Source organism: Stenella coeruleoalba, assembly GCF_951394435.1.
Source record: "Stenella coeruleoalba genome assembly, chromosome: 12".
In the NCBI taxonomy this organism is placed as follows: domain Eukaryota; kingdom Metazoa; phylum Chordata; class Mammalia; order Artiodactyla; family Delphinidae; genus Stenella; species Stenella coeruleoalba.
The window spans coordinates 76,537,345-76,554,514 of NC_137158.1; the positions used below are offsets into that span (position 1 = coordinate 76,537,345).

The 17,170-nt window shown below is 41.2% G+C and overlaps 1 protein-coding gene across 19 annotated transcripts in view; it reads right to left on the reverse strand.

Moving 5' to 3' along the window:
- SYNE1 (spectrin repeat containing nuclear envelope protein 1) overlaps nucleotides 1–17,170 on the reverse strand; it is a 465,530-nt gene that overhangs the window by 21,287 nt on the left and 427,073 nt on the right. For all 19 annotated transcript variants that reach the window (XM_079939340.1, XM_079939347.1, XM_079939346.1 and 16 more), the window contains 6 exons: nucleotides 11,037–11,224; nucleotides 9,750–9,900; nucleotides 6,336–6,518; nucleotides 5,929–6,066; nucleotides 3,733–3,924; nucleotides 2,502–2,835 (listed from right to left, as the gene is read on the reverse strand). In XM_079939340.1, the coding sequence (XP_079795466.1) occupies nucleotides 2,502–2,835; nucleotides 3,733–3,924; nucleotides 5,929–6,066; nucleotides 6,336–6,518; nucleotides 9,750–9,900; nucleotides 11,037–11,224 (1,186 nt within the window). The remainder of the gene's footprint in view (nucleotides 1–2,501; nucleotides 2,836–3,732; nucleotides 3,925–5,928; nucleotides 6,067–6,335; nucleotides 6,519–9,749; nucleotides 9,901–11,036; nucleotides 11,225–17,170) is intronic.

A 17,170-nucleotide genomic window follows, 5' to 3' on the forward strand; every position in this document is an offset into this window, starting at 1 on the left:
GATGGCAGGAAAATAACTTTCTTAGGGAAAAAAAGGAAGTTAGTCATCCTTGGCAGATAACTCTTGAACATACAGAGAAGTCTGAGTACGATCACCAAAGGGTTCCTGAAATAAATCATAATAAGGGCTCACGTTGACTGTTTTATGAGCCAGGTGCTGCTCTAAGCACTCATTTATCCTCACAGAAACCCTACAGGGTGCATGGAAGTGTTATTCTCATTTTATGGATGAGAAAACTGAGGTTCAGGGGAATGAAGTTACTCATCCAAGTTTCAACAGCTAGTAGTGACATAACTGGGATTTCAACCGAGACAGTCAGGTTCTAGAGCAGCACTGTCCAATAGAAACAACATGAGCCACGTATATTATTTTAAAGAGTCTAAGGGCCACAATGAAAAAGTAACGAGAAAGGGATGAAAATAATTTTAATACTTAATTTTACTAAACCGATATACCCTCATTCTAACATGTCATCAACATAAATAGTATTATGCATATTTTACATGCTTTCCTTTGTGCTAAGTTTTTGAATTTTGGGTATTCGTGTAAGTGCATTTGACACAGCAAATCTCAGTCTGCATGGTCACATTTCAGAGTTCAGCTGTCACACGTGGCTGAGGGCTACATATTGGACAGTTCTGCTTTAGATGCAAAATGCCTAACTATTAGGTTGTACCATACAAACAAAATAGAAACGAGAGAAATCATTTTCCTTTTAGACAGTGTCATACCCTTGGGGATCCAAATGTGAACCATCAGAAACAAGCAGAAATTCTCTTTTAGAGAATGTGTGAGACGCGTTTACAAGCGCTACAAATTGGCCTCTGATTATTGATTCTATTTTCACTCACCTTCCTTACAATGCTCCTCTTCCTCTGTCTATCCCTTCACTATATGTGTTTCTTGAAGTTTCATACTTCTTGTGTCCCTTCATACACTCTTCCTGTGCGATCTCCTTCCTTCCCTTGGTGACTATGTGGAAAACTACCTAACTGGCATTTCCGGTTCCTGAAATTCAGATCCATGCGTCCATCTACTGCTGGCTTTTTCCCCTGGGATAGTCTACAGCATCTCAAGTTCAGGATGTGCACAGAAGGACTCGTCACCTCCCCCTTTCTTACTGCCCTGCCCCCGTGGCTCCACAGACACCCAGAACATTCTCTCCTGCTCATGGCCCTCCGAGTCTAGGACCACCTGCATCTTTCACCAAGATGCCCAAGCCAGAAAATCACTTCAATCCCAATTCAATCAACCATCAGTTATGGAGGAGCCGTCTTATGATTTCTCATAGCTCTTCCATTCTTTCTATTCCCCGTGCTGCTTCCTTAGTTCAGGCCACCATCACATCTGTGTCCTGGATTGTAAAACAATTCCTTCTGGACTCTCTTTCAATGTGCCCTTCTCTAGATAGTATTGAGACAGGTTCTTTGGAAATATGCATCGGGACTTCCCTGGTGGCGCAGTGGTTAAGAATCCACCTACCAATGCAGGGGACATGGGTTCGATCCCCGGCCGGGGAAGATCCCACATGCCGCGGAGCAACTAAGCCCGTGCGCCACAACTACTAAGGCGGCGTGCCACAACTACTGAAGCCCACGCGCCTAGAGCCCGTGCTCCGCAACAAGAGAAGCCACCGCAATGAGAAGCCCGTGCACCACAACGAAGAGTAGCCCCCACTCTCTGCAACTAGAGAAAGCCTGCGCGCAGAAACGAAGACCCAATGCAGCCAAAAATAAATAAATAAAATAAATAAATGTATTAACAAAAAAAAAGAAAATATGCATTTGATCACATTGCCTCCCTCCTTAGAGCCCTGCTGTGGCTCTCCATGGCCTTCATGATAAAAACCAAACTCCTTTCCACGACGAACAGGTTGCTTTATGACCAGGTCCTGGTTTGCCTTTCCACCTCCTCTTTGTTCATTCCATGCCTCCCAGTCTACAGCCTTGTCATTCTGGACAAACTCCAGGTGACCAAAAGCGCGGAGGCTAATCATAAATCCAAGATGGGCACGCTTTCCTTTCTTGCTCTGAACATTGCTGTGTCCTCCTGACCAACTCCTATTCATCCTTCAGGTCTCAGCTCAAGTCTCTTCCCTAAAGCCTCTCCTCAAAGCGCCAGCTTAGTCATCCCCGGGCTGTGCTTCCACACCACCATGTGTACGTTGCTATCCTAGTGCCAAACATTTCACACAGCCGTTTCTTACTTGTCTGTGTTCCACACTAGAGTGTGAGCTCTTTGAGAAGAAAAGGAACCGTGTATTTCCAGTACTTATAAAGTGCCTGTCGTGTAGTAAGAACACAAGTATATGTGGGATAAATCAGTGGCCACAACGCCAATTTTATATTTGCGAATCATGTTAATATCCAATTATTCATTTGTGTATAAGTTCCCCTAATGGGAGAAGGCAGATGATTCTGCTCGGCACACGGATTTCCAGTACAGTATCCACTCCTTTTTATTTTCTTTCAAGCTAGCATATAGGAGGAGCTCTTTCTTACCTGACAGACCAACAGCTCCCCTGAGATAGAAATCTTTATCTTCCTGACCCTCTTCATCCTCAGAGGGCAGAGTTCTGGACACAGCAGACTCCAGGTCACGACTAAGGTCATAGTCATGGTCCCACTCCAAAGGGATGGAGTCCACACTGGCTGGGGTGTCTCGCCCAGACCTCTCGCCCTGGAGGGGCTGGGCGAGTGAGAGGGAGGGGTTGGAGGCGGGCTGGGGGGAGAGCGCGCTGTCCGCGGAGGTGTCGTGCCAGTGGAGGTCCGACAGAGCTGCAGCCTCCTCCAGCTCCAGCTCCCGGTCAGAGAGGTCGTGCTCGTCATCTGGGAGCTAGAAACGCAGTCAAGCCAGCCCTGTTACCACAGCGCTCAGCTGACCCCCTTCCCACTCTGTGCTCCGCCTTTCACCAAATCTCAGCACTCAAGCTTATCGGGACCACATTCCTACCTCGCTGGGGGTAATTTTAAACTTCCTATCATCAAATAAATAAGTATCTTCTGATAACTTTTTTAAATGTCTTATACATGAATCTAGTCAGTTCTCAGTTTTATCATGGAAAAATGGAAATAATATTAAGACCTACTTCAAAGAATTGATATAAGATTAAATAAAATGTAAATAAAGGCAACCTAGTACCTAATCTGCAACACAGTAAGTACAGAATGGCACATATCAGGAACAAAAGGGAATTACTAATAAAACCTTAGCTGGTCCTTTTATACCTTATAGTCCAGATACAAAATATATTTTATCACAGAAGATTCCAAATATTCTAATAATAGCATCTTGACCATGAGATGTGATTATGGTAGCAATTAGGGAAATGGAAGAGAAAAAAGAAATTCAACTAAACAACCTCATCAATTGAGCCACTGTTTACACTGCTCACTTTCATCCCCTTGTTTCTTCTAGAAGCTTCTTTATCTTCCATGGAAGATGTGTACCAAGTACGCTTCTAAGCTCTTTGTACGTATATATGTTAACTCATCATGCCCAAAGCAATCCTTTCTACAATGTAGGTACTGTTATTAAACCAGCTTTACAACTGAGGAAACCAAGGCAAGTGACGTGAAGTAACTTGCCCAAGGTGACGTAGTCAGAGCTGGGGCTGGAACCCAGGCACTCTGGCTCCAGAGTCCGGGCTCTTGCCCACTCAATGATGTTACCTAAGTCCACATTATTAATTCTCTTTAGATTTCATGATAATGAAAAAACAATGTCACTTACAGGCAGGCGAATCAGTTTCTTATGGTATCTTTCCACGCGCCCGAAGACCTCCTGACAGTAACGTCGGAGTTCATCCAACTCTTCTTCAATGAACGTGGCATCCAGGGGTTCACTCTTTTCTATCAGCTGTTCTCCTTGGGCAATTATCTGCTCAATCTTATTGTGGTTCAATGAGATTTCCTGCTGGAAGGCCTAGGGAGCACATATTGCACGTAATTTTTTATTGCTCACTTGGACATGAAGTAATTCTAAAATACATATTTAGAAAAACCATGTAGGGGATATTAAATTTACCATAGACAATGACAAGCCAAGAGGCTATGACTTTCTAAAGTAAAACATAAAAATTTTAAATCAGAACGGGAGGCAGAAATGGCATTGTTAGCATTCCATGACCAGAGAGGTGCCTTTCGCTAATAAAATTTACCACCGCAGACGGTGAGGGTAAGAGAATCATAGGAACAAATATTCAAACCCATCATAAAGTTGAGAGCACTGGTGGCCCCTGATGAAAAGCAATGGTAAGCAATACAGTGCCACTGCAATAAATTTAGCATTTTAAAGAATTATATTGGATATTTTAATTTTAGATTTCCTGACATGTCAAACGTGACGAAGGAAAGCCATCCGAATGACAATGTCACAAATTCTTCTCAGATGATTTTTTAAAATTGTTTCAGGACATAAGCAGGCATGATTATAATTATTTGAAAAAAAGGTAATTCTGGAGGATTATTTAGACTCATTCTATATGATTCAAAACAGTTCAGCTACAGGGGACAAGTTTCAGGGGATAAATTTTAATTCAACACAAGAATAAACTCTGGAGAAACTTCCCTGGTGGCGCGGTGGTTAAGACTCCGTGCTCCCAAAGCAGGGGGCCCGGGTTCGATCCCTGGTCAGGGAACTAGATCCCACATGCATGCGGCAACTAAGGGTTCGCATGACAAAACCAAGGAGCTGGCGAGCCGCAACCACGGAGCCCACCTGTCACAACTAAGACCCTACGCAACACCCCCCCCCCCAAAAAAAGAATAAACTCTGGAATAGTTGAAATTGCACAATAATAAAAAGACTGCCAAGGGAGAAGGAGGGTGTTAATAAATGCCATGACCCTGTTAGAGTCCAAAAAGAAAAGATTCAACTACCACTTGGTAGAAAATGAAGCTTTTAAATATTGATTTACCTGTGAAATGACTTGCCAGAATTGAGGTGAAGGGAGGGATGGAGAGAGAGAGGCTGGGCAGAATACCAGGGCTATTTTAGGATTTTTTTTATCCTGAGAATCACTGATTAAAAGTAACTTCCTTGTTTTATTATAACAACCTTAAAGTTATGGGCATCACGACTATTCTTTAAAAAAAAAAAAACTATCTTAGGAGGAAAATTTCACAAGCTGCACTGCACATTATTCAAGATGTTAAACACTCTTCCTTTCAGGGAATCCTTACATCTAATATATATCCCTCCCCATTTAAAATGTTTAACTAGCCACTGTGTTTGAGTTATACACTGAAACATACCAAACATGCTTAAAAACTAACTTGGCACCTAAGAATGTAGACTATGTGGAATGAAATCCCAACACGAGAAAGTTGAACTGCTCTGGATCATGTGAGTCAAACAATTAGAAGGTGCTGGAAACAAATCAGAAAAAACAACGAGAACGAAAAACAACAATCCTGGCGATCAAGTTAATAATTAAAGTGTGTATGTTAACGGGAGTTGTATCTCTGGGTAATGCTCTTCATTTCATTTTTAATATCTTTCTTATTTTCTGAATTTGTTTTCAATCAAGAAGAACTAATTTTCTGGACATCCCTGGTGGCGCAGTGGTTGGGAGTTCACCTGCCAATGCAGGAGACATGGGTTCAAGCCCTGGTCTGGGAAGATCACAGAGTGGCTAAGCCCATGCACCACAACTACTAAACCCACGTGCCACAACCACTGAAGCCCGCGTGCCTAGAGCCCGTGCACTGCAATGAAGAGTAGCCCCCGCTTGCCGCAACTAGAGGAAACCCGCTCGCAGCAACAAAGATCCGATGCAGCCCAAAATAAAAAAATATAAATAAATAAATTTATAAAACAAAAAAAGAACAGTTCTTTAGTATGTTCTTCACAAAAGTATCTAAAAAATCCTTTCCTCTTCAGACTCTCTTAGCACTGATAATTTGAAAAAAAACCCTAATGTATCACCTTGAGTTGCTTTATTTTAGCTTGAACATCACACTCGGAAAAATGCTCAATGTTAGTGAGCTGCAAATCCATCTCTGTCAGCCACACCAGGATGCTGTCCCGTGCAGTCTCAAACTCCTCCCGCTGGCCAATGAAATGCTGGATGTGAAAAGAAAAGAATAACAGTGAAAAAGCCCACAAACACGTGCTGAGATGGAACCGCCAATTCCAACATTCTCCTGGAAAGTCATTTTCTCAACGAGCTACCAGAACCCTGCAATTTTTTGCCATGTAAATTCATGCTGGATACCTCAATCTCTTGCCATCCCAGTCTTACAAAGTCACTGAGACTATGTCCTAATATTGTGTACAAACGGCCCAATCCTGTCCTCCGGGCCTCTAGGCTACAGAGGAGGCGTAGTATAGACCTTGAGTCTGCGCAAGATGGAGGTGACGCGCTTCTGCAGGTTGTCCCATCTCTGGTTGCCTTCGTGGATCATGTGTTTCAGGCTGCATGCCGAGTCGGTGCGGTTCTCTCTGGCCAGGCGGCGGTACTGCTTGTTGATCAGTTCCAGCTGGGTCAGGGTCTCATGGACCTGTCGCTGGAAACCCTAAGACCACAAAGAGGCACATCAGACAGGGAGATCAGCGGAGGGCTCTCAGCAAGGGTGTCTGGGCTTCACATTGTGATGTCAGGCAGAACAGGAAGTCAGCTTTTCCCCCAAAATGGGAAAAGACAATTTCTAACCAGCATATACTTCCACTTGTTAAAGTCATATAATCGGTGTGGCTTAAGGAAAGGGAGTTGATCAAACAAAAATATGAAAGAAAATGGCAAACAGTAATAAATATATGTATATACACAAATACATATACAATATAAATATATAATATATGCACATAGAGAACATACATACATATGATATATACATATATATAGAATACACACATATACATATAACATGTACACATATATAACATATACATTAGAACATACACATATATAATATAGTTTTTAAAATAATTAACAGCCTGAAAAAACTTTCCCATAAAGCAAACTGATTACATAAATATGTATGTATGCCTAAATGTGAGTTTAAAATGTTCAAAGTTTCTGATGTCCACACTGAGAAAAGGTATCAGAGAACTGTCTCTTTAATTTGTAAAATATGTTCTTTCCTAAGAAATCCAGAAATTGCCTCAATTCTGGTGTCTGTTAAAAAAAATAAAACTACCTTTTGCTGAAGGTCTTCTAAATGCAAGCTATTATTAACTTTTAAGAAAAACAGCTTAGTAAAAAAAGTGTGGAACATGCTCTGTTTCTTTTTTGTTGCCCTCCTGAATGACTCAGTTTTCATAAAACGTTTTCGAGCTGATGTGACACCTTACATAGTAGTAGCTATTTACTTCGGAGGTTACCCCATGCACAGCTTAGAGTTTCCACAGGTAAAATACTCTCTCTTCTTTTTCTCTGTAATGTAGCATAACCCTAGCATAAGAATCATTTGGTCAAAATAAAATGAAGCTTTTTTATTTCAAACTTATGTGTATGATTTATGACTGATTTTCATCCTGGCATTGGACAGAAAATTGTATAACTGATTGGACTGTACTCATCTAAATCCCCAAGTTTCGCTTCCTTTGGCTTGTCACACTATTTACATGCCACCACACTTCTGCCTCTGAAATGGTTTTTCTTCTGAGGGTTGCTTTAAGAACCTTTATCCGAGTAAATCCAACCTTGTATTCTACAAACTTTAAATTATTTCCCCAGAAAAGGAAGTGGTAAGGAAAGTTCAGCTTTTGCCATTACTGGAAGTCACAGAATATGTTTTCTCACTGGCGTGAATGCGGGCACCATGGTTGGGTACCCCAGCACACCCAGATCTGTCCCCAATATTTGTGCAATTGAACAGGCAAAGACTGCCGTAAACAAAATTTTGGTTTTGTAATTTATTTCTGTCTCTTAAGAAAATTAACTACAAAGATAAGTAATAAAATCATTCATTTTAACTAGCTATATAACTATATAGCATTATAAGCTTAACTACATGGCTAACCTTTGCTATAAAATCTGAGGGTCTAAAATAGCATCAACAAGGATCTTACATAATCTGCTTTGGAGTGTAAGCCAACTATAGAAGGTTTAACCTTTATGAAGCTGAGTGTCATAAGATGCAGTACAAGAATATTTCCACTAGCACTGGTTCACACTGGGATGATCTGAAATCCACTGCAGAATTTACTGTGGCTTTTTACTAGAACTTTTCTAAAGGAAAAGCTTTTAGATAGGATTTTTTCCCCTGGAATTTAGTGGTATAGTAACATATAAGTGCATATTCAGACATCAGAATAACTTATTTATTTCACATAGTATTTGAACACTTTTATAGATTCATGACTTGCCCATCTATGACTCGTAGATTTTAAACTCCACAAGAACAAAAACTAAACTTCATGTTTAGTTCATAAACTTCATAACAGGCCTCCAAAAATGCCTGGTTAACTGGCATCACAAGGCAAAAATAAATCCAGCTGAATTTGGTTGGATTTTTTTAGTCTTAGTTTAAAATATCTCAGGGAGCTTGGGGCAGACTTAGCAACCAAGAATGATTTTTGTAAGATCCATGCATCAGAACTGCTCTCTGTCAGCGTATCTGAGAACACAACTGCCGATCAGTGGGCATTGATGGGAAAAGAAACTTCAAATTAAAAAATGGTCAGCTTAAGGCTACGTCAGGTCCTCTGTGAAAATGAGAGGCTGAGAAGTTGGGATTTCATCCTGTCCCAGCGACAGAGCAAGCCTCGAGACTGCCCAGAATGGCAAGGAACTAGAATCTGTTACTGAATGATTCCTTTGTTTATGAATACAATTATACTGCTGTCATTTTTGTCTCTATTATAAAATTGAAAAATCTTGGTGACTCAAGAATGGCACTGCTCTTCATTTATAATTAGAGATGGTTTATGATTTAAAATATTTGATCAATTCTGGAGCCAATTCTATTTTATCAATGATTAAAAAATACATATATATCTATGCTCCAGTTAGGTTAAAAAAATCAAGAAAATACATTGAAAGACAGATAGATGTTTTTGTTTTTGTTTTTTAAACATCTTTATTGGAGTATAATTGTTTTACAATGGTGTGTTAGTTTCTGCTTCATAACAAAGTGAATCAGTTATTGATTCAGATATGTCCCCATATCTCTTCCCTCTTGTGTCTCCCTCCCTCCCACCCTCCCTATCCCACCCCTCTCGGTGGTCATAGAGCACCGAGCTGATCTCCCTGTGCTATGCAGCTGCTTCCCACTAGCTAGCTGTTTTATGTTTGGTAGTGTATATATGATCATGCCACTCTCTCACTTTGTCCCAGCTTACCCTTCCCCCTCCCCATATCCTCAAGTCCATTCTCTAAGAGGTCTGTGTCTTTGTTCCTGTCTTGCCCCTAGGTTCTTCATGATCATTTTTTTTTGGCATGGAAAACCATCATATCTGAATCTTAGAAGGTTGACTGTAAAAAATTATGAGATCAAAAGAATGCCAAGATCTTTTGGGGGGAATCATGATTCGTGTTTTCTAACAGAATTGAATAATTCTATAATGTAATGAAGGGCATTACTACTTTATTTGTAATTCTTGACAATCTTAAAGTAAAAACTTCCTTTCTCTTCTTCTTTGCCTACTTATGAGGTAATAATAAAGATGGCCAGAAAGTCATCACCTAGCTGTTTGAACAAATAATATGTGGGTGAACAGATTGTTTAGGTCTTGGGACACCAACTACCAGCTGGCTACTCTCGTAGCAAAATAAAGATGAAATATTTGAAACCGAAAATCACCTCAAATTTCTTTAGTTCGTCCTTGGCAACTGTATAGAGCACCCCAGAAGAGCTGGGGAAGGCAGCTACCCTTTCCGAGCATTTCAGCCAATCTTCAAAACGAGAAAAGTCATCCAGAAACTTCTGCCACAATCTCCACGTCTCTTCAATTCTAAGACAGAAATGAAAGAACAGAATCTGATCGCTTGAGACTGTTTGTGCTCCAGAACCCTGTCTGGTACCTGCAACAGGACTAAGAGTGCCCAAAACAAGCAACCGGGTGCCAAAAAATAACCGTTCCTTGAGCCAAACTTGCCCAGACTGAAAAAGAAACAACTGTTTGAGCTAAGATGAAACAGCTGTGCGTGCGGGCGTGTGTGTGTGTGTGTGTGTGTGTGTGTGTTTAAACACACGTCCTGCAGCTCTGGATTTGGAATTAGTCAAACTGAGTAAGATAAGCTTATGGTGTGAACTGTTCTGGGTACACGCAAGGAAGTTTAAAAGTGCAACACCGTGGGCTTCCCTGGTGGCGCAGTGGCTGAGAGTCCGCCTGCCGATGCAGGGGACGCGGGTTCGTGCCCCGGTCCGGGAAGATCCCACATGCCGCGGAGCGGCTAGGCCCGTGAGCCATGGCCGCTGAGCCTGCGCGTCCGGAGCCTGTGCTCCGCAACGGGAGAGGCCACAGCAGTGAGAGGCCCACGTACCGCAAAAAAAAAAAAAAAAGTGCAACACCGTGCCTGCAGTGCACACTCATACCAAGCTTCCGTTGAACTTATACTAAGGTTTGAAAATCCATTTAAGTTCAATGTCAAATTTACCCTAATCAAAATCTACCAATGATGGCAAGATAAACAGTATCCTTTCAAGAGTTCCCCAGAGAGCACAAAGATTATGTGCCTGAAGTCACTGTGATAATTTTCTAACATAATCACTATTTTTTTTACCACCTTGAATTTCAAAGGGCTTAAAGATATGTCCTTTGTTTTATTATTTCCTTTTCCATGAAAGAATGTTAGTTTTCCAGAGCATAATTCTGTAACATTATATTTGTTCAGCAAGGGCGTATTTTAATTTCTCTGAATTATATTTAAACTGTTAGGTCAGGTGTAACTTGGCTTGTTATATTTATATATGACCTTTATACGTACTTATTTTCCCAAGTAAACGTAGATGATGGCAACTTTGGGAAACCAAGGCTATTTTTGGACATTGCAACCAAAAGCAAATAGTGAACCGTAGACACTCTGGGTAAATTTTTTGTTTTTTTGGTCCTTCCTCTTTCGCAACTGTTTGCACAGCCCGGCTTACTTTAGCCTTCTTTCCATGGACACAGCGCAGATATTTCTCCATCGCCGGTCCAGGTTGCGCGTAGCCTGCTGGATGGACCCGCACTCGGCATCTGTGGCACAGGCATCACAGTCATGCAGGAGAACCTCGCACAGGTTGAGGACAGAGGCCACACCCGTGCTGTGTTTCTCTATGTCTCTCTGAAGCTCCTGCAGGGAAGGAGACATGCTTCATTCAAACGCTTGCGTACAGATGGGAGAAACCGCAGCAGTATATTCACTGACTCAGAAATGCTCAGGCAAAACCTCGACAAACATTTCATTTGTTTGAACGCATGAAGTTTCTTCAAGTTCCTTTATAAAATACCGCAACCTCAAAAGTATGAGAAAATGAATCTAGAAATATTTTAGCTATGTGAGCAAAGCCAAAATATCAACTGAACAAATAAAAGAGACTACGTCAACTGTATTGAGTAAAATGAGCTTCTTTAGTGATAGAAAAATGAATCTTGCCCCAGTCTCTACTTCACAGATTTTCCCTTCCATTCCAATCCATAGATCAATCAGTCAAAGGAATATATGTGCTCCTGTTAAGAGCTGGCACTCAAAAACTGGGATTTGATCTCCAAAGATCTACAAACTGTTTTAAACAGTTAATGCCCCCATCATTAAAAGGTACCATGGTTGAAGGGACCTAGGTTTTCTGTCATGTATGGCATCATTCTCATCAGCAGCTTCCTCAGTGAGCAAATTTAAATGTAGGACAGAAACAGGAAGATATGATATATGATAATGAAGTTCAATTTTTGTTAATATTTTTATTTTATATTTTTAGACCAGCAATTCCTGTGATAACTTCCATATAACTGAGAGGTTATGCAAGAGATTTGAAACGACAGTTTAGTGAAATAGAAATATTGTACAGAATTTATTTTCTTGTGACTATGGAGTTTATGAAATCTCCAAAATTAATCAAAGGCACTGTTATTGCATTCAACAATAAGCTAGAGTTTGTATAGAAGATATTAGAACATGGTGTTAAGGAGAAAAACAGGAAGAAGAATATACATACAAGAATATAAATCCCAGCTAACTGAGTAAGTTGAGGAATTATCAAGAGAAAAGCTAGGCAAATTCGAGAACTGTATAAAAGAAAAGGAAAATACATTGAGGACCTTGATGAATAGGGCAAGCAAAACATGACACCAACAGGCCTCCTTTTTAATAATGGAATACTCTGAGTAAATTGAGTTAAAAGCTCAACAGAAAAAATAATGCACATTTTGCATTTATATTCTATGTGGTTAATATGAAGATTTCACATGGTAGAACTCTGGGCAAATTCAATGCCTTGTTTATCATTCACCTGTTGATGAATACTTAGGTTGTTTACATGTATTCACTTGTAAATAATGCTGCAATGAACATGGGGGTGGAGATATCTTCTTCAAGATAGTGATTTCATTTCCCTCAGATACATACAAAAGTGGAATTGCTGGAACATATATGGCAGTTCTATTTTTAATTTTTTGAAGAAAGTCCATACTCTTTTCCATTGTGGCTGCACCAACTGACATTCCCACCAACAGTGTACAAGGGTTCCATTTTCTCCAAATCCCTGCCAGTACTTTTTATCTCTTGACTTTTGATAATAGCCATTTTAACAGGTGTGAGGTGATATATCATTGTGGTTTTTATTTGCATCTCCATGATGATTAGTGATGCTGAGCATCTTTTCATGTACCTGTTGGCAATTTGACTATCTTTTTTGTAAAAATGTCTATTCAGGGCTTCCCTGGTGGCGCAGTGGTTGAGAGTCTGCCTGCCCATGCAGGGGACGCGGGTTCCTGCCCTGGTCCGGGAAGGAAGATCCCACATGCCGCGGAGTGGCTGGGCCCGTGAGCCATGGTCACTGAGCCTGCGCGTCTGGAGCTTGTGCTCCACAACGGGAGAGGCCACAACAGTGAGAGGCCCGCGTACCGCAAAAAAAAAAAAAGTCTATTCAGGTCATTTTTAAATTGGATAATTTATTTTTTGCTATTCATTTGTAGGAATTCTTTGTATATTTTAGATATTAACCCCTGATCAGATATGTGGTTTGCAAACATTTTCTCTCATTCCTAGGTTGCCTTTGCATTTGGCTGATCATTACTTTTGCTGTGCAGAAGATTTATAGTTTGATTTAGTCACACCTATTCATTTTTGTTTTTGTTGGTTGTGCTTTCAAAAATCACTGCCAAGACCAACGTCAGGAAGCCTTTTCCCTATGTTTTGCTCTAGGTTTCAGGTCTTAAATTTAAGTCTTTAATCCATTTCAAGTTAATTTTTCTAAGCTGTGTAAAATAGAGGTCTAGTTTAACTCTTTTGCATGTGAATATCCAGTTTTTCCAACACAATTTTTTGAAAAAACTACCTTTTCCCCATCGAGTATTCTTATTAGTCAAATATTAGTTGACTGTGTATGTGTGGGTTTATTTCTGGGCTCTCTATTCTGTTCCACTGGTCTATGTATCTGTTTTTATGCCAGTACCATATTGTTTTGATTACTATAGTTTTGAAATATAATTTGAAAGCATAACGTGTGATGCCTCCAGCTTTGTTCTTCTTTCTCAGGACTGCTTTGGCTATTAGGGGTCTTTTTTGGTTCCATATGACTTTTAGGATTTTTTTCTATTTCTGTAAAGTGCCATTGGAATCTCGACAGGGATTGCATTGAATCTATACATTGCTTTGGTTGTATGCACATTTTAACAATATTAATTCTTCCAATACATGGACTATCTTTCCATTTATTTGTGTTTTATTCAATGTCTTTCATCAATGTCTTATAGTGTCAGAGTACAGATTTTTCACCTCCTTGGTTGAATTTATTCCTAAGTATTTTACTGTTTTTAATGTTATTGTAAATAGGATTGCTTTCTTTGTTTATTTTCCAGATACTTCATTGTTAGTATATGGAAACACAGTGATGTTTGTATGTTGAATTTGTATGCTACAACTTTCCTGAATTTATTAGTTATAAAAGTCTTCTGGTGGAGTCTTTAGGATTTTTCTATATATAAGACCATGTCACCTGCAAACAGAGACAATTTTTACATCTTCCTTTCTGAGCTGGATGTCTTTTATTTCTTTTTCTTGTCTGAGTTCTCTGGCTAGGCCTTCTAGTGCTATGTTGAATCGAATTGGTGAGAGTGGGTACCCTTGTCCTGTTTCTGATCTTAGAGGAAAAGCTTTCAATCTTTCACCACTGAGTATGTTAGCTGCGGGTGTGTCATATATGTCCTTTATTATGTTGGGGTCCATTCCTTCTGCACCCAATTTGTTGAGAGTTATTATCATTTGAATTTTGTCAAATGCTTTCTCTGCATCTATTGTGATGATCGTATGATTTTTATCTTTCATTTTAGTAATGTAATATATTATATTTACTGATTTGCATATGTTGAATCATTCTTACATTCCAGAACGAATCCAACTTAATCACAGTGTATAATCCTTTTAATGTGCTGATAAATTTGGTTTGCCAGTACTTTGTTGAGAATTTTTGCATCGATATTCATCAGGCATATTGGTTGATAGTTTTCTTTTCCTATGGTGTCCTTATCTGCCTTCAGTATCAGGGTAATGCTGGCCTCATAAAACGAGTTTGAGAATGTTCTTTTCCCTTCAATTTGTTGGAAGAGTGAGATGAATTGGCTGTAAATGTTTGGTAGAGTTCACCTATGAAACCATCTGGTCTTGGACTTTTTGTTGGGAGGTTTTAAATTATTGATTCCACCTCCTTTCATTATTGATCTGCTCAGATTTTCTATTTCTTCATGATTCACTATTGGTAGATTGTATGCTTCTAGGAATTATCCACTTCTCCTAGGTTGTCCAAATTGTTGGCTTATAATTGTTCAGAGTAGTCTCTTATGATCCTTGGTATTTCTTGTAATGTGCCCACTTTCGTTTATAATTTTTATTTATTTTGGTCCTCTCTCTTTTTTAATTGATTACTCTAGCTAAAAGTTTGTCAATTTTGTTTATAATTTCAAAGAACCAACTCAGTTTAGTTCATCTTTTCTGTTGTTTTCCTATTCTGTATTTCATTATTTCTGCTCTACTCTTTATGATTTCCTTCCTTTTGCCAACTTTGGGCTTAGTTTTTTCATTTTTTTTCTAGTTCCTTGAGGTATAAAGTTAGGCTGTTTATTTGAAATCCTTATTTTTTCTTAATGGAAGCATTTATCACTATAAACTTTTCTCCTAGAACTGCTTTTGCTGCATCCCATAAGTTTTGGTATGTTGGGTTCCTTTTTTTGTTTATCTCCAGATATTTTTTGATTTCTCTTTTGATTTCTTCTTGGATCCACTGGTTGTTCAGGAGTGTGTTGTTTAATTTCCATGTATTTGTTAATTTTCCAGCTTTCTTCCTGTTATTGATTTCTAGTCTCACATCATTGTGGCTGGAAAAGATACTTGATGCAACGTCCATTTTCTTGAATTTATTAAGACTAGTTTTGTGATCTAACATATAATCTCTCCTGGAAAACGTTCCATGCTCTGAGGTTGGGGTGGGCCTGGGGATGCTGCTGGCTGGGCCCTAGAGTCACCTCTGACTGGGTGAGGTCACAGGGTACGTCCCCTGGCAGGGCAGTGCCACTGGTTGGACTCTGTGATTGGGCAGGGCTGCAAGCTGGTCTCTGCAATTGGTCTTTTTTAAAAGATTTATTTATTTATTATTTATTTAATTTCTTTTTGGCTGTGTTGGGTCTTAGCTGTGGCACGTGGGATCTTTTGCTGTGGTGCGTGGGCTTCTCTCTGATTGTGGCGCACAGGATCCAGAGCACTTGGGCTCTGTAGTTTTTGGCACGTGGGCTCTCTAGCTGAGGTGCGCAAGCTCAGTACCTGTGGAGAGTGGGCTTAGTTGCCCTGCGGCATGTGGGATCTTAGTTCCCTGACCAGGGATCGAACCCGCGTCCCCTGCATTGGAAGGCGGATGCTTTACCACTGGACCACCAGGGAAGTCTCACTGTAATTGCTCTTGATGGGGTCTTAGGCTGTGCTCCCAGACCAGAAGGTGCTGCTGGCTGGACTCTGTTCAGGTGAGGCCTCAGGCTGTGCTCTGTGATCATGCAGGGCTGCAGGCTGTGCCCTGGAGTTGGGCAGGGCCACAGTCTAGGCTTTGCCATCAGGTAGACCGCTGGCTGTGCTCCCCTGTTGGGCAAGATTACTGGTCAGGCTCTCTGGTTAGGAGAGCCTACCAGCTGAATCCCACAGTGAGTGGGCCTATAGACTGTGCTCCATGGTCTAGCTGGGCTGTTGTCTAAGCTTTCTTCTTGGGTGGGGTCACAGGCTATGCTTGGTAATTGGACGAGGTCACTGGCTGGGCTTCCTGACCAGGCAAGGTTGCAGGCTGTGTTCAGTAATCAGACAAGGCCCTTGGGTGGACTCCACCACTGAGTAGAGTTGTAGTCTGGGCTCCATGGCTGGGTGTGGTTGTAGGTTGGGCTCTGAGGATGCCTAAGGTCACTGTTCAGGCTCCTTGGTTATGCAAGGCCAGAGGCTATGCTCAACAGTTGGTAGGGCTTCTGGCTTGGCTCCCCGCCCAAGCAGGGCTGTTGGATGGGCTCCATGGCTGCCTGGATTCTCTGGCCAGGCTTCCTGGTGGGGGGGGTACGGAGACTGTGCTCAGCTGTTGGGTGGGGCTGGGAATCTGCCTCCCTGCCCAGGCCGGGGGGTAGAAAGAGCTCCAAGGCCTGTAATGCCAGTTGTCTGGGGACCCAAATGAAGCAGAGCTGCTAACTGAGTTTGCAGGCTACACGGGGCCGCTGGCTGGTCTCTGCTGATGAGCAGAGACGCTGGCTGGCATCTCTGCTGGGTGCAGCTGCAAGCAGGAATGCAGCCCACCCAGATCTGAGTGCAGGTGCTGTAAGCCGCATACCCCTTCTCCATCTCCATCTCCATCTGATCCCCAGTGACTGAGCCTCATAGATTTCCTTAGTGACCCCCATGAAGAGAGACCCAAGCGGGCCTCCCGGGAAGCGTCATACAATACTGGGGGAGCTGGGTGTCCACTTTGGCCTCTCTCTGTTTGTTTAATTTTCGGCCGTGCCCCACGGCTTGCAGGATCTTAGTTCCCTGACTAGGGATTGAACCTGGGTCCCTGGCAGT